Source organism: Bos javanicus, chromosome 2 (assembly GCF_032452875.1).
Source record: "Bos javanicus breed banteng chromosome 2, ARS-OSU_banteng_1.0, whole genome shotgun sequence".
NCBI lineage: Eukaryota > Metazoa > Chordata > Mammalia > Artiodactyla > Bovidae > Bos > Bos javanicus.
The window spans coordinates 38,882,166-38,905,305 of NC_083869.1; the positions used below are offsets into that span (position 1 = coordinate 38,882,166).

Here is a 23,140-nt window from a genome sequence, read left to right on the forward strand (position 1 = left end):
CTGTAATAAACATCCCTGAGTGCAGTAACCATCACCAGAGAAGAGCACTTTTATAGATATTGTGCTATTTTCAGGCTTGCTGACCTTTTGCCTCTTTATTGGTTGCTATAGTGATGATCTGAGCTGGGCTTAATAGAGCTTTACTAAAATGAAAGCAATCAATAAGCTTTTTAACTATAATGTTTATATTGGTAGTTCCTAGTAACATGTATCAAAATAAAATTTATCCATATAAATGTATCCAATAATGGAATTTTATTTTTTAAAATCATGTGTCAGTACAGGTTTATGTAAATTGCAAATTATTAAGTGCATTCTGTGGCTTTCTTAGAATTCTGGAAATACTTCTGTGAGGACATAAAAATATGGATCCAACTTGAAATGTAGATTTGAAAGACTTTTGAAGTGGACAATAAAACTTTTTCATAACAGCAAATTTTTGAAGTTGCAACTTCCATTGTTGGTTTCTTAAGCAAAGTCAAGTCTGAGAACTCTTTTAGCACCTTGTCCTAAGAACATTCAAGGCCAAGCTGTCCTTCTATGCACCTGTACAACTTCTAATGATTTCAGAGGAACCCTGTGACACTCAGAACAGTTTGATCCACCGAAATTCACCTGGCAAAGTAAATAGAAGAGCATGAAATATGTTTCCAAAGCTCACTTAACAGTTTTAAATCTTTTATTCATTAGTAGTAGATAGACTACTATTTTTAGGATTATAGTGAAACTTTCGTGAACACATTTTTGAGGACTTTGATGATTTTTCCTTTAGAATTAAATAATATTTATTTTTGAATTATGTTCTCATATTCTGATTAACATGTTGTAAGTGAAATTCAAGTACATTTAATATAATAAGCTCTCTTGGACTGTCATTGCAAAGAAGGAAATCTGAGAAATGACTTAGTTCTTCCTCTCATGAAGAACTAGCATATGTGCTTTGGAAGGAATTGGATAATAAGTAAATGAATATATGATGTTCCAGATAGTGATAAGATTCAGGAAGTTAAATAAAACAGGAAAAAGGTATAGAGAATAAACAAGCAATAAGAAGGAGATACTATTTTAGATAGAGTTGTCAGCCAAAACCATCATCTCCTGCCTCAATTATTGCATCAGGTTTCTAATTGGGCTGTAGGTATTTTCCAGGTAAGCATCTTTACAGCAAACATTTTTGCAACAAACAGTTTTTGTCATATAACTAATTGGCCTCAAGGCAATTTTGCTGTAGAAGATCAAATAACTGGTTGACACTTTGGTTTGATAGTTTGGTTTCATTTCTCCATTGATGGAGTGCCCCCATTTTTATATTACATGAATGTTAGCTGTCATAATGGTCTATAGAGTGATGAGTAGATGTTGTTGATCTTAAAACATTGGATGACAACAGTTACTGAAATGTGAAATAAGAGAAGGTGTACGGTACTAGAAAATGATAACATTGGTTTTCAAATCCTTTGGTGACTTGAAGGTGCAGAGTTGAACCCGCATTTTCCATGCAACTTTGGAATGTCTGTCAGTGGACATGGACTATCAACATGTGACATATCTATCAACATGTGACATATCTATCAACATGTGACAGTTTGCCAAGAACGAACAACAGCAGAGAGGCTTTCACAAAGCAATACAAAACTCAGTTACAAATATACACCCTAGTATTTGGAAACGGATACCTCTCTTTCTCTTTTTAAAATTTCTTATTGTTTTTTGGCTGTGGTGGGTCTTTGTTGCTGCATGTGGGCTTTCTCTTAGTTGCCGTGAGCAGGGGCTGTTCTCTACTTGCGGTGCCTGGGCGCCTCATTGTGGTGGTTTCTCTTGTTGCAGAGCACAGGCTCTAGGGTGCACAGGCTTCAGGAGCTGCAGCACATGGGATCAGTAGTTGTGGTTTTCGGGCTCTAGAGGGCTGGTTCAGTAGTTGTGGCACAGGGGCTTAGTTGCTCCGTGGAATGTGGGATCTTCCTGGATCAGGGATTGAACTGGTGTTCCTTGCATTGCAAGGCAGATTCTTAACCATTGGACTATCAGGGAAGCCCTGATACCTCTCTTAAGGAAGGAATACATTTTAGTGAAAAAGTGTTGCACTAAACGAGGAGATGAATCAACAAGCCTATATATATATAAAATACTATGATCGAAAGACTTGGAGGACAAGTTCTTAGGTACAACTCACTGCTGCTGCTGCTGCTAAGTCACTTCAGTCGTGTCCAACTCTGTGCGACCCCATAGACGGCAGCCCAACAGGCTCCTCCGTCCCTGGGGTTCTTTAGGCAAGAACACTGGAGTGGGTTGCCATTTCCTTCTCCAATGCATGAAAGTGAAAAGTGAAAGTGAAGTCGCTCAGTTGTGTCCGACTCTGTGCGACCCCATGGAGTGCAGCCCATCAGGCTCTTCAGTCCATGGGATTTTCCAGGCACGAGTACTGGAGTGGGGTGCCATTGCCTTCTCCTACAACTCACTAAATAAAATTAATTATTTATGCAGTATCACCATGAACCTTTACACATTTTAAATATATTCACATATTTCATATTTAACTATAAAATATTTAAAATTTTGTTACTAATTTTCACATTTCATTGTTTCCTTTTTTTTTTTTTAATGTTTATTTATTTATTTTTTGGCCACGCCAAACAGCATATGGGATCTTAGTTCTCCAGCCGGGGATTAAACCCATGCTCCACACATTGGAAGCACGGAGTCTTAACCACTGGACGGCCAGGGAAGTCCCTCATTGTTTCCTTTTTAACGTCACCCTTTTATTTTTTGTTATTTTATCTTTTACAGCAAAACTGCCTTATGGCCAACTAGTTATTCAGCAAAAATATTTGTGGCAAAAATGCTTACACTGAAAATACCAGACACGCTGTAATTGGTTTCTTAGCTTTTACTTTCATTCCCCTAGCGTCTGTTCATACAGCAGCCACTCAGAATATAAGTTAGATACTATCTTTTGTCTGTTCTAAACCCTGCAACAGCTTCTACTTGGAATAAAATTCAGAGTCCTTTTAGCCTGCAAGAGCCCACATGACCCTTCTCTCTTTGACCTAACTGACCCCATTTCCTTTCACCTTTCTCCTTGTTTACTGTGCTCCAGGCAAAGATTATTCCTGAACATGCCCAGTAGGTCTCTGCCTCAGGGCCCCTTGTTACATTTGATTTCCTTCTGCTGAGAATAGGCTTCCTGGAGCTACTTCCCTTATTACTCCCTGATACCTCCCCGGAGTGGCCTTCTGTGACCAGTCTGTCTACAAGTCGCATCCCACATCAGTCTGTCTCTTTATTGGACTTTATTTTCTTTGACTTATGATCTCTTGCTTTTGTTTCACGTTTCCGTCCGTGGGTATGTGAGAGCATAAAGCACCATAGAGCAAGCATGTGGGCTCTTTCACTCGCTGCCCTGTCTCCGGCACCTGGAATAGTGGCAACGTGTTGTAAGAGCTCAGTGATCATCTGTGGCAAAAAGGAGCGAACATGCCTTGAGGATGGATGACTGAAACATGGAGAGAAAGTACTCATGAAATGTTAAATGATTTGGAGGCTTTAAAAAGGATCCCGGGTGCTAGAGCTTTCCACGAGATCCTAATCCCGTCTCCACTGTCACCTGACAGAACCTAACCGCAGTTGCATCCTAACCTCAACTCTCTTTCCCTGCCTTCGCTTTTTACCACAGAAACTCTTTACCAACTAGCATGAGTGGATATTGTGTAGCTGCACATTATAGATGTGAATTTTTGGTGACTGCATTTCCAGTTCTAAAATACTTAACATGGATTGACTTATGGTCATGTTCTTTCTTTTCTTAATTAAAGCATCACCAAACGCCCCAAAGCTTGGACCCATGGAGCTGACCATTGTTGTCACCGTGCCAGTTTTCCTCCTGTCCATAGCTTCAGTGCTGACAGTATGGGCATGCCAAGGTCGACAGTGCACCTACAGAAAGAAAAAGAGACCGAATGTGGAGGAGCCCCTCTCTGAATGCAATCTGGTAAATGCTGGGAAAACTCTGAAAGATCTGATTTACGATGTGACTGCCTCTGGATCTGGCTCTGGTATGTGCCTGTTGTTCATTTTCTCAGTAAGAAAAATTCTTATTTAAAAATAAATCCCATTTTTTTTCTTAAAATTTTTTATTGTGGTAAAAGTCACATAATATACAACACACTATTTTAACTGTATTTAAGTGTAGAGTTCAGTGGCGCTAACGACATTCACATTGTTGTACAACTCTCGCCATCTTCCCATCTTCTGAAATGTTCACCTTCCTAAGCTGAAGCTGTGACCCCACTAAACACTAACTCTCCATCCCCTCCCCCATCTCTCCCCCCATCCCCCAGCCCCTGGCATCTACCTATGTACTTTCTGGCTCTATGACTTTGAGTCTTCTAGGTACCTCGCTTTTTAACAAAAAAGGGGCCCAAATATTATTAATTCCATTGTTTAAAATACTTGATATGGTACACGGTAAATTCTGGCATAGAAACTTCTTTCAGCATTTGATGAAGAGTAAAAACTGTCCTGGCCTAAAGAATTAAATCTTCTCAATTGCTTTTTGTGCCTTTAAGTATTCAGATTCTTATTTTCACGTGCCTTCAGAATTTATTTCTGAAGCCAGGAGTTTCTTTTCTCAGCCCTCTGCCACATTCTGGTTAGTAATAATAGTTGTTGCTGTCTTGGTCATGTTTCAGGGGCACAAAAGAGTTATAGGGCTTAAGCATTGAATTCTGGGGAAAAGATATTAGTTATGCAAAGTAGTGTTCTTTGCTTGTGATTATGAAGGTCTTTGGAATCTGTAGTCAACCCCTGGGATGTGTGTGTGTGAAGTTAATAGGGAGCTGACCTGAAATTCAAATTAAGAATATGTTCTTAAAGCTTAGAAACAAAAGGGAAGAGTACAACATTCCTGTGTTGGCTGCTGCTGAGGTTATATGGTACCTCTTTCCCTCTTTAATGGAACTTCAGAACCCCTGATGAAGCTGTTCAAAACACCAGGCTGTGTTTTGGCTTAAATGAGCCTTTCTCATAGCACAAAGCATCTGAGGGCTTTCTGGGTTTCGGGTGACAGAGCAGCTTCTCCCTAGTAATCACAAACGCCCTAAGATGGCAGAGGACTCCCAGCTATCATGTATATTTCAGCACATGGTGCTGCAGAAACATGAACTAGGGTGAGCCTCAGTGAACCATTTCGGTCATTCCTGCTTTGGAAAGATCATTAAGGATGATTACCCCCAAACAGATTTTGAAAACCTCCCTTGCCCATGGCCTTTAGGAGCATCCAGGCAGGCACAATTAACAAGGGCAGATGACAGAGGAGTGGGTAGCTTCTGTATGGGCATCCATATTTAACACAAAGCCGCTTTGGACTCAGAAGTATTTATCAGAAAAGAGACCTAATTACATCATCCAGAAAGCCCAGTTAGGTTCCTGGCTCTGGGGGCATGATCGCTTGCTGACTGACCAAAGCCTTAGTGTTTACACCACTGCACAAATCAGGAGACATGTTTTCAAAGGAGAAATATTGAAAAGAATATCTCCAAACTGTGAAGCTTGTAAAAGACATCCAAATTACGTTGTTGTATAGAAAGATGGCACTTCTTCTTTAAAAGTAAAACCTGTTAGGATTTAATACTCTTTCTTCCTTGAGTGTTACATTCTGGGGGCCACTGGGCCTTAATTTCTTGAGCCCTGGTGATATTCTAGGCTCAGAATATGGGCCCAGAAAGCTCTGATTTGTGCCAACTTCCTTGAAATCTTGTATAATTTCTGAAATGTTTAAGTGATTAAATAGCCATCTATTTCATCCCCACCAAAACATTTTAGTTCATATGAAGATGTAAAGCAGAAATACATGTTTTGGAGCCACTCCTATTTTTAAAAATAATTTGTTTATTTTCCTATATATGGCTGTAGTGGGTCTTTGTTGCTGTGAGGGCTTTTCTTTAGTTGTGGTGTGGGCTTCTCATTGCTGTAGCTGCTCTTCTGGCAGAGTGTAGTCTCTAGGGTGCACATGTAGTTACAGCAGGTAGGTTCAGTAGTTGTAGGTTCTGGGCTCTAGAGCATAGGCTCAATAGTTAGTTTCTCATATACTTAGTTTCTCTTCGGCAAGTGGGATCTTCCTGGACTAGGAATTGAACCTGTGTCTCCTGCATTGGCAGGCAGATCCTTTGCCATTGAGCCAACAGGGAAGCCCTGGAACTACTTCTTGAATATGTTTAAGATGATCAGGGATTTCCCTTTCTAATAAAAGAAATGGAGATTTTATAACTGGAAGCTGAGTATTTAGTTTAAGAAAGTATTCATGAGCCAGGGCATACAATCAGAAATTAAGTTTTTTGGTATTTTTGTTCATCTTGAAACCTAAATCTAGACTTAACTAATTGCTGGACCCTCTCTTTAGATTTTTCTACATTCTTTCTTAAAAGAAAGCTGTAAATGTACCCAGACATGGATGATTTTTTAAATGATCAACTTAAAAGCATTCTAGGCATTTTTCTCCAAAGGCAGTAACCACTGAATAACAGGAGTGGATGGCTACACTGCCTTGGATCACCAGGGAGAGTATGTCCATGTGTAGCAAGGCTTCTGTCACAAAAGCTCACCGATCGGAAGGAAATCAGGCATTTTCCTTCCCCTCTGCTTCTCTTCCCTGGCCAGTGACTTTAAACAAGAAGCAACTTTGTCAGGTGTTGAGAGACAAAAATTGTGAAGCATATCCCAACCTGGTCAGGGACAAATTTCAAAGCAATACAATGCCTGTAAGAGAAGAGAACCGACTGATGTTTGACTGCACTGTCTTTGAGAGATGATGGTGTCTCAGGTGGCTTCAAAGAGGCTGGGTAGGTTGCTGGTTTCTGCTGTGATATTACACTCCTGATAAATGATGATGTTTCTATCAGGCAGGCCTCAGTTTCTACGTGCTGCACGCTAAGTCGCTTCAGTTATGTCCGACTCTTTGGAGCCCATGGACTGTAGCCCATTAGGCTCCTCTGTCCATGGGACTGGAGTGGGTTGCCATGCCCTCCTCCAGGGGATCTTCGATTTGCAGGGAAAACCAAAGTCCTTGTGTCCGAAAAGGAAATCTCTAAGAGTGTAACACTTACTCAGGTTATTTTTGGTGGTTGCTTTCAAAGACCCTGAAGCAACTTTCATTGAATTTTACTCTCTCAACTTAATTGCTGTGCTGATTACCTTAGATGATATCCTACTTCGTCCCTGGTCTGCAGTCTTGATCATGTGCCTAATAAGTTTGCAATTTGAAAATATTGACTTATGTAGTTTTCTAGCCAGTTGTCATTGTTGTGTTTTCATAGGTAGTGATTGGTCATGGTTATGCTTTTTTGAATTTGTGCATGCAAAATGAGGGGAGGGAGGAGAGATATTGGAATTGTAATTTGGCTTAATCACTGTTCATACAACTTTCATGTGTCAGGTAGTAAAACTGACTATAGCTTACAAAAATAGCCTGGAAAGTTTGCTGCTAAAAATGTTTCCAACAGGCAAGGATTGTAGTCATATCCATTGAAACGGTGACAGAGCAAGAACTTGGATTGAAAGCCAGTGTTTTAGTTGTAGGTCTGCCCTCCAGTTATTCCTGGGCAAGTTTTTGATTACCCTGCAGGCCCAATTTTCTCATCTCTAAAATGATAACATTGAACCAGGTGATCTCAGAAGAAATTTCTGGCTATGGGGCTTTGTGACTAATTGTTGAGACCTATAATAGCAGACTTATAGTCTGTGCTTATTTAGTCATAGTGGGTGGTTCTCATGAAGAAAAGAACATTTGAACAAATTGTTGCTCATTTCAGGAGTAGAGGTGAAGCCTACAGGAGCTTACAGGATTGATGCTATCAGGGTTTCCCAGCCATCAGAGTACAATGATCACTAAACATCACTCTTCTGAATAAATTATACTGTGACCTCTTCAGTTATTTTCTCTCTAATTATAAAAGTAATAAATATTTGTGGAATGTTGGGGAAATCGAGAAAACGTACAACATTAGAAAGAAGAATCTCACAATTTACTTCACCCAATTCCCACTAAATAGAAATACCCATCATAGCATCTAGCATATATTGTTTTTAGTCTTTTTCCTAGACATATTTTGAATAGCTAGATACACTTATTTAGATGGATAGAATTTGCTGCTTTTTGTTAGCAAAAGTATTTTTTCATTTAACAAAGTATTGTTTTTATTATAGCAAAAGTATTTTCCTATGTCATTAAGAAATACCTCTATAAACAACATCGTTATTTTTGGCTCTAAGTAATCCTTCCTTGGACTTCACTGGTAGCTCAGTGGTAAAGAATCTGCCTGCTAATGAAGGAGATGCAGGTTTGATCCCTGAGTCAGGAAGATCCCCTGGAGAAGGAAACGGCAACCCACTCCAGTATTCTTGCCTGAGAAATCCCATGGACAGAGAAGCCTGGTGAGCTATAGTCCGTGGGGTCACAAAAGAGTTGAGTGTGACTTAGTGACTAAACAACAACAACCCCTCCTTAGACTTAATGTTAAGGGCAAACCATTATGGAGCATGTAATATGCCAGGTACCATGCTGGGTGCTTAACGTGCTGATGAATTCTCACAGTGTTCCTTTGAGAGAGGTAATATTATTGCAGTTTTGCAGGCAAGGAAGCTGAAGCTTCAGTTCAGTTCAGTTGCTCAGTTGTGTACGACTCTTTGCGACCCCATGAATCACAGCACATCAGGCCTCCCTGTCCATCACCATCTCCCAGAGTTCACTCAGACTCATGTCCATCGAGTCGGTGATGCCATCCAGCCATCTCATCCTCTGTCGTCTCCTTCTCCTCCTGCCCCCAATCCCTCCCAGCATCAGAGTCTTTTCCAATGAGTCAACTCTTCACATGAGGTGGCCAAAGTATTGGAGTTTGAGCTTCAGCATCAATCCTTCCAATGAATACCCAGGACTGACCTCCTTTAGGATGGACTGGTTGGATCTCCTTGCAGTCCAAGGGACTCTCAAGAGTCTTCTCCAACACCACAGTTCAAAGCTTAGAGAAGTTCAATAACTTGTTCATGATTACCATTGGTTCAGCTATAATTGGAATCCATCTTTCTTATCTGTGGTCTTAATCTCTGCACCGTATTTAAAACTTTTTCTATTATCAGACATTTTCTCTTATTTTGCTCTAAGTAATAATATATTAAATATTTTGACAAATTCTTCTGCATTTTATGTTACATCTTTAGAATTCTAGAGGTATAAAGCTATTGGTTCAAAAGAATCTAAACATTTTAATACACTCAGAATATATTTTCTTTGACTTTCTTTTATTCCACAGAAAATATCAAATGGATATTTGTGGAACCTTGCTTTTAATGTAACATGATTGCTTCACTTCATTATTGAATCTGATTCTTCATTTTCAAATTTTAATTTGTTTTTTTTAAATAATTTATAAAGAATTCTTCTGCACTCTCAGTTGTACTAGGAACCATGTATTTTATTTAAGAGGATAACAGCATATAGTTCTTAACCTTTATATATTTAGTAAACTGATTTTAATGTGCAAATCAAAGGAATTTCCAACAATTTTGGAAAGTTAGATATCTGCCATGGCAAGCTATGTTCAGGAAATTTTTGTTTGTGAATATGAATAGAGAAATTCATAGCAAGAACCTATAGTATTTTTTGAGCACACTTTGACATTTAAGTTTGGTATAATGGTGCTTATTTCTTCAAAATCAGTAAAATTATTAAAGCGCTTAAATGTTTGCCTTTTATGTGAAAATAATGATCATCATGACAATTATTTTCTGGCAGTTACTTGTTTTTAATAATCAATTTCATGTTTTCTTTGGTTAGGTCTGCCTCTGTTGGTTCAAAGAACAATTGCAAGGACGATTGTACTTCAGGAAATAGTAGGAAAAGGTAGATTTGGTGAGGTCTGGCATGGAAGATGGTGTGGGGAAGATGTGGCTGTGAAAATATTCTCCTCCAGAGATGAAAGATCGTGGTTTCGAGAGGCAGAAATTTATCAGACGGTTATGCTGAGACATGAAAACATCCTTGGTTTCATTGCTGCTGATAACAAAGGTATTTTCAACCTAATTGAGTTCAGCAAATAAAATGTTTTGTTTATTATCAGAGGAGAATAAATAATCTCTTTGTTTTAATAAAATCTCCATGAAAGTCTGATTTCATTTTTGAGAAAAGAAGATGCTTTCCTCTTCTCCACAGGTAAACGTGCAATAAATGTACAAGAAAGGAGGGCAGATGAGTGATATATAGCCATGACGACACGATAGCCAGTTTGATATTTAAAGTATCTGATGACTGGTATGGCACAGGAACTAACCAATCAGAACAGAAAATTCAACTGTAACAGAGTTCTGGGAGAACCCTGCCATGCTAGGTTTTATCCCTTTAGTTGCTGAGTCATAAAAAGATCTGGAGGCATCTGGAGGGTTCCAGAGTTGCTTTGGGTGTCTAGGGCAAAGGAATACCATTGGAGGTTTTGAATAGCAGCTGTTAATTAAACAGGACAGAAATGTTTCAATATTTTGATAATTGATACAAAAATACCAATGAACGATGGCTGAATATTCATCTTTGTTAGGACTATACTTTCCTCTGTACATCACAATTCAACTCCAGGACTCAGGTTTACTATGAACTTTATTAGAATGGTAGCAAGCAAGGTAATTTTAGTGAAATTAATGTACTTTAGGTATGGTTTATATCTTGAGGTTTAACATTAACAACCCCAAATAATACAACTTTCTGAGATTTGTGGAACAAGACAGATCATCACCTTTTTGGTATAGAATTCAGTAGTCACATGCCCAGTAATCAGGGACTGAATATAAAGCCTGTGTATTACCTATGCTGGCTTTCTTCTTTTTGCATAGCTTTTATTCATTCGGCTGTGAAATAGTTTCCTTAAAGACAAACAGAGAACAAAAGTGAGCAAAACTTAATCCAGTCAATTATTTTATTATTTGAATCAGTAATACTCATTAAGAACCTTGGAAAGGTATTGATTGTAACCTCTGTCTAAAAAACCAAATTATCTGTGGCTATTAGAAGCCTACCATTACCTATGAAATTTAAAGTCTATGGTTACTTCTATTTAATATAAGCTTGATCGTGAAAGTATTTATGATTAATTAGATAGTCAAAGAGAAGCTTATTGTTGTTATATGATTTGCCCATAGTTACATTTGCTGATGCCTTGTCTTTTCTGATTTGCCAGGGAGAAGGTGAGTAAAACCAAGAAAAGCCAGGGAGAATCTTAAAAAAAAGAGTCTTTCCAAATTCTTAACTATACTATTGAAAATGAAACATTTCTGATTAAGTTGTTAAGAACTTATACTTTTTCTGTGTAACACTGAGCTAAACTATCTAATTAGCTTAATTTGCAATGTTATGAAAGTGACTGTAGTTATTTGGTCTATCCTGATGAACCTAATTTAATCATTACATTTATTGGATTATAAAATAATGTGCACAAGAAAGATAACCCCTGATTGTTTTTTATTCAGTTTAACTGGTTTACCTTTGTTGATGGCGTCCTTGTCTGTGGCTTTGATTCTAAATGGTCTCTAACATCACTTTCATCTTCATGCATTTCTATGTCTTTTGCAACATTTACAGTTTCACTTTTTAGTCAACTGTCTGACAAAGACATTGATAGGAGAGGGCAAAGATAACCACTGGTGTTAAGCAGGGAGAGAGGTGTGAGTAAGGATTAGTTTTATTAATATATGTAGTCTGTTTTTTTATTAGTAAAGTTTATCATGTTATATTGATCTTTGAATTCCTCAGAAATTTTATCACTACCTGGATTTGGAAATTAAATATTTGGATAACCAGGAGCTCTTGTATGTAAAGCACTAGGTGGAAAAATTCCTTACCAAATGTTCATTAATTATAGTTTCTTTTCACTGAGGATAAAAACTGATCAGGACTTCCCAGGGCTATTGCAGGCATTTTATTCTGAAAGCTAAAGTGAAGTCTAGGGACTCTGAACACCTACATAATTTTTTAGGCTAATTTGTGTTCTGCTAAAAAGCTTTTATAAACTGGATTAGCTTTTGGTTAAATAAGGTAAATTATTTGAAAAGGTCTAGTAATTGTGATTGGTACTTAATATAAGCTTTGAAGGAAATTGTAAACTTCGTATTTTGAAAGGTGAATAAGATGAACATGCTTGGAATAGTAGAGCTTTTATGATAGTAATAATACTTTGTGTAAATTTGCTGTATTTCTGTTTCCTATTGGTACAATCTTTCTTAAAAGCTCAAGAATAATTTATAACACAATGCTGAGCCTAAGTGCATCTCTCAGTAGTTTCTCCTATAATGTGGTTGCTATTACCAGCAGGTATTGATATAGAGGGAATAAGAAAGGATTGTTCAGTTGTGCGAATCACTGCCTCACCCTCCTATGGTGATGGTGGGTACATGTAATAGGTTCTACTCTATCAATAGGGATTCATTGAAAATTGTCATTCTACTGACTCGGACTGTATTATCACTGAAGGAATTAACTTTGCTTTGTTAACAATACAAATGTACTTTAAATGCTGACATTGGTTAAAAGCTTTTGGCTTCTTTCTTAACATAAACTTACAGCAACAAAATAATTTTTCTGTTAGACAATGGAACCTGGACTCAGCTTTGGCTTGTCTCTGAATATCATGAACAGGGCTCCTTATATGACTATTTGAATAGAAACATAGTGACCGTGGCTGGAATGATCAAGCTGGCGCTATCAATAGCTAGCGGTCTGGCCCACCTTCATATGGAGATTGTTGGTACACAAGGTACGTATTTTCTAATTGTTTTTTCTCCTTGAATATGAAGTTAGAAGCACTAAGTTGTATTTTAGTGTTCAGTTAGGTTTTAGTTTATTACAAAAAGTTATCAAATGTAAAGAAACACTAAAAGTACTTTATAAAGCTGAAGATTTTGGCATGATATAGCCAATTCTTACCTACATACTCATCATTTTGTATACTAGCCATAATAATATTTTTATTCCAAGCGTCTCTATTGTCACCATTTAGCATATGTATCTGAGAGATCTTGCTTTGGTAGCAAATGCTCCATTCTCAGAGGTTACAAATAATTGAACTGTTTTTAAAAAATTGGAAAGGGTAAGGTGATCTTAAACATACTCCTATACCATGTACTTGGAAGCCAAATAATACACACTGTCTCGTCTATTTATTGAGTTAATAGAGAATTGGCTCTAGAAAGTTGTTCTTGTCACTGTAGTGCTTCTCAGATTTGGATTCTTGATCCCTTTAAATGCTTAAAAATTATTGAGGATGCAAAAGTTTGTGGATGTGGGTTATCTCTGTTAATATTTACTATATTAGAAACTAAAATTGAGAGATTTAAAAATATTTATTAATTTACTTAAAGTACAATAATTAATAATTAAATATTAAAATAACAGTTTTAAAACATAATTTTTATAATATAAAACCCAATATAGCTAAAATAATGGTTTTGTTTTACACATTTGCAAATCTCCTTAATGTCTGGATTTTCATACCTGTTCTTCATTTAGTCTGCCCCAGTATGTTGTTATTGGTTAAAGTGTGTAAAGAAAAGGTGACATCACACAGATATGTCATTGAAAAAGAGCTTCAAGGACCGCCAGGGATCTTTGGGCCAAATTTGAGGACTTCTGTTCTAGGATAATAAAAGTTTGAAACTTGTTTTTTAGGAGAATTTTTGCTATGTTCTTATGTGGATGTAATAATGCTAATACTTTCCCTACTTATTCAACAAATATTTATTAGTGGTTACTAAATGTCACCTAGTATTCTAAGCAAGGAGGGATGGTAATGAGTAAGACATAACCACTGTCTTATGTAGCCTACTGTCTACTTGGGAATGACAAATAATGCCTACAAATAAATAAGATAACTCAGCGATAAAAGCTGTGAAGAAGGCAAAATGGGGGTAGTCTGCTGAGGGTGAGTTGGGATGTTGATTAGGGGTCAGGGAACACTGTTCTTAGAAGGTAACATCTGAGCCAAGTCTTTCAAAATGAATCCTTTTGGACAGATTCAGTCTTCGGTAATGGAAAAAGTGAATATATTTATCTTATGCTTCATAGGTAAACCTGCTATTGCTCATCGAGATATAAAATCAAAGAATATCTTAGTGAAAAAATGTGAAACTTGTGCCATAGCAGACTTAGGGTTGGCTGTGAAGCATGATTCAATACTGAACACTATTGACATACCTCAGAACCCTAAAGTAGGAACCAAAAGGTAAGATAACATACTTTGGTAGTATGTTGTTGTTTAGTTGCTAAGTCGTGTTCGATTCTTTGCTACCTCATGCACTGTAGCCCACGAGGCTCCTTTGTCCACGGCATTTCCCAGGTAAGAATACTGGAATAGGTTGCCATTTCCTACTCCAAAGACTTATGACTGCCCCATAAACATGAATGCCTGGGATATGTGTTTAGAGAGGAGGGCAGCATATGCAACATCATTAGGCCTAAGAAAGCAAGAATTCTTCTCTGGTTCACTGAGAAATCAGTGGCACAATGGCTATAAAGCAAGGAGAGTTGGCATTTAATCATACAGAAAGTAGCTATTTGGGTGGGGAATCAGTATAGAGGGATGATGGAATTGATGGTGATATATTACTTTTAATGTGCCACATCTGAGAATACATTTTCTTACAGAGAGGAGGAAAAAAAACAACCACATCAACAATGTGTAGCTCCTCCAAAGCCTCTATATTTCATAAATGATCTGAAATTCAAGGCTATTTGTGTATATTCAGACTCTAAACAATAGATATAGAATCAATATACAGACAAGTAAGGGACTCTTACAATGAACACATATATGTGCTATTATATCCTCTCAATACTTAAAAATATTATATATGGTTATACTTATGCTATGGTTGTACTTATCCCGAAGTCTCCCAAGTTGATGTGTATTAAGATACTATGAGTTTGGACACAGTTCCCACTTCCAAGGAACAGAATCTCTGAAAGTTAAGAACAAACATGATACAAATAGAGCATACCACACATATGTCAAGACAGGCCCATTAGTAATGGGATTTCTGGTGTTTTCCTATTATAGCCAGACTGTAGCCATATGGCCAGCATACTTCCATTTCCTTTCACTTGAATTTCAGGATCTGTGCTATTTGGCATAATTCCAGGTTTATTGACCTTGAAATCAGAAACAACCAAAACACTTTCCTGGAGTTGTTAAAGGCCCTTGATAGTAGAGGATTTCTAAGCTGGTATAGTTAGTGTCTAAGCCATATTTGAGATTCCAGGCTGAGTCCTTCACTTGGTTTCCTGGGAGACTTTAATGGTCCCAGAAACACTTCAGGATGGTTTATTCAGACTGGGCAAGCCCTAAGGGATCTCTTCTCTTTTCCCCTTAAAAAGCAAGCTTCAACCTGTACTTCAGGGAAGCCCTTGGATACTGGATTCCTTCAGAGAGTCTAAAACTTAAAAGATTGGGAAGAGTGTTGCATCCTCACGTCACTATTCTGAGAAATCCTTGAAATCTCCCTAGGACAGCTTGGCTCAGGCAGGTCCCATGGATTGTGGAATTTGATTTAATTCTACTCAAACAGCCTAAATTATCTTGGTGCCAATATGTAATATGAATATATGTTTCAAAGCCAGTGTATTCAGTTGGCCAAAAAGTTCATCGGCCAAGCCAATATAATAAAATTGTTTATTCAGAGTAGGTATTTGTGGAATAATTCTGAGCACTGTGTACCAGGCCCACCATGATGAATAAAATATACTCCTTGACCTCAAAGAGCTTTCTTGGCTACAAACTGCTGGTGGAACTTGAATTCCATCTTTTCTGTTGAGTGCTTTCCAAGTATTTGGCTCCTGACCCACATGTTTTAACACTAGGATGACCTCTAGTTCTATTTTTAAAGTTTTTAAAATTATCTTTTGATAACTGTATTATTTAATTTTATTCTATTATAGTGGCTCAGGACAACCTGTAAATTTGATGTAAACTGCCTTAACTTATATATCAGGATTAATTAAGATTGTGTTTTACCAGACTGCTATAAAATCATAGACGGAATCTGAAATATGCATGTTTTTGAAGGTATATGGCCCCTGAAATGCTTGATGATACAATAAATGTGAATATCTTCGAGTCCTTCAAACGAGCTGACATCTATTCTGTTGGTCTGGTTTACTGGGAAATAGCCCGGAGGTGTTCAGTTGGAGGTAAGATTTTGGAAATACTCTTTGTGTTTGCCTTTCCTTGGTGCTTGAATTCAATGCACTGTATCAAATTATTTCTAAACATTTAAAAGGTTATCTTTTGTGATATCTTTCCAGTGGTAAAAATGGAGCATCTTGAACAGAATGGAGATTTTAAGTTGTAATTACTGCTTAGTTCTCCTGATAATTCTGGTTTCCATAATAATATTTTGCAAAGCCCTTGAAATTTTTTCTGTTTAAGCTGTTTTCCTATTTTATATCAGAAATGAAACCCAAAGAAGCTAAATGGCTTGCCAAGGCTACAGGATTTAAATTAAAGTGTTTTGGTTCTCAGGCTTTTCTTGTTCTTTTCTTTCTGGTGATGATGAATATGTGAGAATTAAAGTGGAGGGCCGGAGAAGGCAATGGTGCCCCACTCCAGTACTGTTGCCTGGAAAATCCCATGGATGGAGGAGCCTGGTAGGCTGCAGTCCATGGGGTCGCTAAGAGTCGGACACGACTGAGCGACTTCACTTTCACTTTTCCCTTTCATGCATTGGAGAAGGAAATGGCAACCCACTCCAGTATTCTTGCCTGGAGACTCCCAGGGACGGGGGAGCCTGGTGGGCTGCCGTCTATGGGGTCGCACAGAGTTGGACACGACTGAAGCGACTTAGCAGCAGCAGCAGCACCAAAGTGGAGGGCAGAGGTGAGCAAAGACTAACTTCCTGATTTTGCTCCCAGCAGTTTAGAGATTAATGAGAGGAAGAATTTGGGAGGATGAAACCCTGTAAACACAGGCTGATGAAATTGTTGCATCAGTGGAGAAAAGTTAAATCCTGGTAGAAAATGACTTAGAGTTTTCAATTTCAAGTGAGACAGAGTTAGGCCTAAGCTTTGGTTTAGCAAATTCCTGAATATCTGACTATAGGTGAGGTATGTGGGCTCACTTTCCTCGTCTGTAGAATGAAGATTACTAAAACTGACCTCTTGGGTTTTAAGGATTCAATGGACTAATTCAGTTAACTCATGTAAAGCTTTTAGTACAGAGCCTACTCCGTAAACAGGAACTGTCAAGATGAAACCACTGTCAGTTGTTGCATTTTGTTTTGATGTCGTTTTGCCTTACATCAATCTTATTTTTTTAAAAAGTGAAAACTTTACAAGGTTAAAATTATATTTGAATGAGGAAACATGCTTTTCCCCTTTTATTCCTAGGTTAGATAGTAAAATATTCAGGAAGATGAGACTATTTATAGAAACAATAGGGTGGTGCAGAAGCAAAACATGGACACTGGAATCCCCAAACCCGGGACTGAGTTCCAGACCTGCCACTCAGTAGTGACGTGACCTCGAGCAAATTCACCACACTTTGTGCCTCAGTTTCCGGATTCAGTAAACATGGGATAATCTGATATTTTCTTTAGTCACTGGTTTTGAGGAATAATTAGTTAAAACATGTAAAGGACTTAGATAGATACTCAGTAAATAGCAAGATTCAAAACACATTTGTTATTATTTTTTCAAATTTCATACTGATGTTTGCCTAGATTTGCTTTTAGATTTTTATCTTTAAATTTTCTTCCATAGTTGAAATACTAATTTAGTAACATGATTTGAATTTCACTTTCAAAATTATGGCACTTTTTATATACTTAAATTAAAAAAAAAACATAGTTAAGTAGACTGATTTTGTAAGAAAATTCTTAAATTCAAGTATCATTTTGATAATTAAGATCATCTTCAAATACTTTTGGCTATTTCTCTGGAACCTTCTCAGATGTAGTACTTCTAAAATCCAAATGTTAAAAAACTCAGCTTTTGAAAGGTTACCTAACAATTTTCAAAAAGAAGAAAGCCATTTTGTTTTGAAAAGGATAAACATACTTTATTCATGGAGAAATATACATCATTCACAGATCAATGAGGATCTGCTGTAAATTTTGCAATTAGGTATTACTTTTGAATTGCACGATGGCATTTTATGGAAATCCAAATTTATGTAATTTTATAGTTATTAAATGTTCTAGAAATAGAATAATGTTTTAATATAAAATTAAGTGTAATATATAATGTAAAACAGTATATTTTATACAATTTTTTTTTCTAGAATAATATTTCTTTTTTTTTAAATTTATTTATTTTTACTTTACAATATTGTATTGGTTTTGCCATACATCAACATGCATCCGCTACGGGTATACACGTGTTCCCCATCCTGACTCCCCTCCCACCTCCCTCCCCATACCATCCTATTTTGTTTTATATCATATAAATAATTATCAAAATTATATATATTTTTATAATAAAAATTTTATAAACATATAACTACTCAACTGAGAGCTTTCGTCTTGTAGGTTTGGTTATTACAGTGATATATAATTTGAATAAGCTTGATTTTCCAGTTTTCCAGCATGCCACTTGTTCCTAGAAAACTTAATTGGTATTATTTTCAAATAAACATCTTTGTTTATTAGTCACACCAGGAAATTTATTATGTAAATTTTTTATAGGAATTGTTGAGGAGTACCAGTTGCCTTATTATGACATGGTGCCTTCAGATCCCTCGGTAGAAGAAATGAGGAAGGTTGTTTGTGACCAGAAGTTCCGACCAAGTATTCCAAACCAGTGGCAAAGCTGTGAAGTAAGGCTATGTTCTTATATATATTTTTTCCCATTATAATTTTGAGGCAAGTATCAGAGAGGATTTTCAGACACTATGTAGTTCCTTTCTCTTAATCTAGGCCTCCAATTCATTTCACGTATGTGGGTATATGTCTTTGTATAGGCTTCGGAAAGATTTTATTCCCTATAGCTGCTGGTGTCATAATGCTAAATTGTGTGACAGGAACTACCTTGCCATCCCAGTGACTTTACATAAGACTTTATTTCTTGCTATGCCAAGTCCCTTACAGGTTAGGCAACTTTCATCAGCATCTGTGCTATATTTGGTGACTCGGTAATCCAGGTGACTTTGACTTGGGGTGCTGCTATTTCAACACACAGTTCCAGAGATATAGGTCAGGGGAAGGGAGAAGCTAGAGGGTCAGACACCAGCTCTCTAGTGCTTTGCCTCAAGTGACACACAGCGCTTCCACTCATGGTTCATAGACCAGAACCAGATACACAGTCCCATCTAATTGAAGGGGGCTGGGGATGTCAGAAACACAGGCATATTCAGAGGGTAGTCAATGTTTGTGCTACACAATTATTACAATTTTAGTCATCCTTATATTCAACAAATTATTCTTAATCCCTAACTTATGGTTTTCTTTCATCAGAAAACTTCCCCATAGCAGGGATCATTGTTGTTTATCTCCTTGTCCTGAACCACACATGTAGTAACCATCATAGAGCAGATATATTGTAATGCTTGTTTTGCCTATGTGAAGAGAAAGACTTTTCTAACTCCCACAGGAAGTAGAAGGGAAGGTAGGGGAAAGACTATAAATCATCTAACAAATTCCAAAACTATTTTAATGCTTTAATCTCCCCATCCCAATTACAACTGTTTATCTTCTGTCATGTTTAAGTGTAATGCTTGAGGTCTTTTTTTAGGTGACATATTTTAGTTTTGGCTTTGTCATATGTCATGTCTTAAATAGTTATTTTTCCCCTCATTTTTCCTCTCCTTCATGTTTCGCTCAACTTATTTTCTATTTAAGGCAAGATTTATGTCCTGATATTTCAATTTTGTTTAGAATACAGGTAAAGTATTCTATATAGGTAAAATATACTTATTTTAGAAGCAGAATTTGAGGCATTTATAAAAAAATTGAAATTAAATTAAAATTGTTTCTAACATTAACCATTTCATGCATGAATGAAAGAATATTAACATATATATAAATTTAAAGGATAATATTAGAATTCCACATTTGAAAAATAGAACACTTCTAATACCTTTGAACATTCTTCACCCTTCTGAGAGGCTGCTATTGTAACTAATAATTTTATTATTACTTTTCTTTTCTTTAGAATTTAGCTATATATTTATGGCTAACTTTTGTTTATTTGTGAAATATATTATTGATACTATGGGTATTCTTCTTAGTTTTTTTTTTTTTAACTTTACCTTATATAGTACAGCTATTATTGGTTTATTTTCATATCTGTATAGTACTCTATTGTATGGATATAGCACAATTTCTTTTTTTCATTCTGCTGTTGATTGCCATATGTGTGATTTTTAGCTTCTTTTAGAACAACACTGCTCTGTGTGTATATGTCTGTAGAAATTGGGTATAAAACTGTAGATTCTTTTGGAGTGTCCACATAGATGATCATTCAGTTCAGATCAGTTCAGTCGCTCAGTCGTGTCCGACTCTTTGCGACCCCATGAATTGCAGCACGCCAGGCCTCCCTATCCATCACCAACTCCCAGAGTTCACTCAGACTCATGTCCACCGAGTCAGTGATGCCATCCAGCCATCTCACCCTCTGTCGTCCCCTTCTCCTCCTGCCCCCAATCCCTCCCAGCATCAGAGTCTTATCCAATGAGTCAACTCTTCGTGTGAGGTGGCCAAAGTATTGGAGTTTCAGCTTTAGCATCACTCCTTCCAAAGAACACCCAGGACTGATCTCCTTTAGAATGGACTGGTTGGATCTCCTTGCAGTCCAAGGGACTCTCAAATAATGAGAGTTCTAGAAACAATCCTCATAGCTTTGTTATTGCAATTTCTAGGACTTCCAGTATAATGTTGCCTGGTAAGGATGATAGGTTTGCTCCTACATGTCTCACCTTTGAATGTCATATTTGCTGTGGGTTTTGCTCATAAAAACTGACTTTTGTTTGATAAAAGCTTTCTTCCTATCTCTGAGGTGATACGTCATTTCTGCTTTAGTGTCTTATTATGATAGATTGCATTTATGGATTTTCCACTGTTAAACCAATCATGCATTCCTAGAATAGGCCTAACAATGTCATTTTTATACAATGAATTTTCTACATTTTATGTAATGAATTTGTTCATTTTTGCCCAATATTTTAGTTCTCTTTTGTTTTGTATTAATCCCACATATTAGATATTTATGAGATATTTATACCATCATCGTTTTTTTTCTGGAATTGTGAACATGTTTATCATTTTCTTTGTTCAACATTCCTTCTTGGGTCTCAGAGCTTCATTTTAAGGTAATTTTCTGATTTTTTCATGTGCATCTTCTAAATGTATTTTATTTGAATTGCTTTTTAGTGAGGATCTAAAAGTTGTAAGTTCTTTCAGTGTTTGGGTGTCTGAAAATATCTTTATTTTGTCCTCAGTTCTGAACAAATAGTTTATCTGGGCATTAGAATTTAGGTTTGCAGTTATTTTCTCTAAGTACTTTAAAGATGTTATTCCACTGGCTTCTAACTTCCATTATTGTTGTTGAGAAGTCAGCTAATTTTATTTTTAGTTAATTTATCTTTTCTTCCAGACCTCTTTAAGAACTTCTTTATGTCTTTTGCATTCTGAGTTTCTCTATGATGTATTTGGTTTGGATATCTCTTGATTAATTTTGCCTGGACGTTTTGGACTTTCTGATTCTTAAGATTTGTGACTGTCTTCAGTTGTGGAAAATTCTGAGCCTTATCTCTTCAAATAGTTCATCTTTTCATTTTTTTTAATTGCCCATTTTTAGAGAACTCACTGTATGCCTGTTAGACCTTTCATTTTACTTTGCTTGTCTCTTATTCTTTCCTATTATTCATATTACTGCATTTATGAATAATCTCTCATATTCATCTTACAGTTCACCAATTCTATATTTACGTGTGTCTAATCTGCCATTTGGGCTACCCAGGTGGCACTAGTAGTAAAGAACCCATCTGCCAAAGAGGGAGCTGCAAGAGACGTGAATTCTACCATCCCTGGGTTGGGAAGATCCCCTGGAGGAAGGCATGGCAACCCACTCCAATATTCTTACCTGGAGAATCCCATGGATAGAGGAGCCTGGTGGGCTATAGTCCATACAGTCACGAAGAGTCAGATACAAATGAAGCGACTTAGCACAGCACAGCACAATCTGTCCTTTAACTCATCCATTTAGGTTTTTATTATAATGGTTATATTTTTCATGTCAAATTTTACTGACATGAAAAGTACTTTTTCTTTTGTAAATACACTTTTTTATACTAATGTTTAGACTTTTCTCGTTGCTTTTACTTATTTTATTTTTCATATCATTTAACTCTGACATCTAGTGTTTTGATAGGTTTGATTTTCCTATTTTTTGTTTTAACTGCCTCTTGTTAAAGATGGTTTGTTTCCTCATCTGCTTGTGAATTTTCATTATGAATTCAGGTTTACTGCAACATCATAAGGCTAAGCTTTGGTTTTTTTTCTTTACCAAGTGTCAAGATTTAGACAATTTTCTTTGCAAAGTTCCTTCTACAACCAATTCATCCTTACAGTCTAGACTTTGTAAACATTTTTATCTGACACTTTTTGTGTGCTGTGGACTATGTTTCCTGTCTTTCACATGTAGTCCGTCAATTCTGAAGTTCTAGACTGTAAGATCCAAAGATGCCCTCAGAGCAGCTCCTTGCTATAGTGATTTCTTTCACCACTCTGGATTCATGCCTTCTCATTGTTTTCCCTTCTGAGTATTTATCTTATTTATTTACCAGTTCACTTATACTGATTTTTATCATTATGTTATTGTGTTATAATTTACATATAATAAAATGCATAAATTTTAGTGTCCAGCTTGATGACTTAAAAAAAAAAGTATATGTGTATACTTATCATCAAGATCAACACAGAGAATTTCCAGCCCATCCCATATCCATTTTTGTCTTTAATGTCCTTTCTTAGAATATTTTGTAGAATAGTCATTCTGTCATATTCCCATAATTAAATTAATTAATTTTCAATTAAAGGAAAATGTATATCCTCTATAGCGTTAATATCTGTGTTTTTATAGAATTTTAAAAAATATCTTAATTTCACTGTTCAGTTCAGTTGC

General features: G+C 36.6%; 1 protein-coding gene across 1 annotated transcript in view; it reads left to right on the forward strand.

Moving 5' to 3' along the window:
* ACVR1C (activin A receptor type 1C) overlaps window positions 1–23,140 on the forward strand; it is a 54,389-nt gene that overhangs the window by 17,532 nt on the left and 13,717 nt on the right. The window contains exons 2-7 of the mRNA XM_061437488.1: window positions 3,813–4,052; window positions 9,827–10,057; window positions 12,621–12,788; window positions 14,096–14,252; window positions 16,092–16,216; window positions 18,706–18,836. Coding sequence (XP_061293472.1) covers window positions 3,813–4,052; window positions 9,827–10,057; window positions 12,621–12,788; window positions 14,096–14,252; window positions 16,092–16,216; window positions 18,706–18,836 — 1,052 coding nt within the window. The remainder of the gene's footprint in view (window positions 1–3,812; window positions 4,053–9,826; window positions 10,058–12,620; window positions 12,789–14,095; window positions 14,253–16,091; window positions 16,217–18,705; window positions 18,837–23,140) is intronic.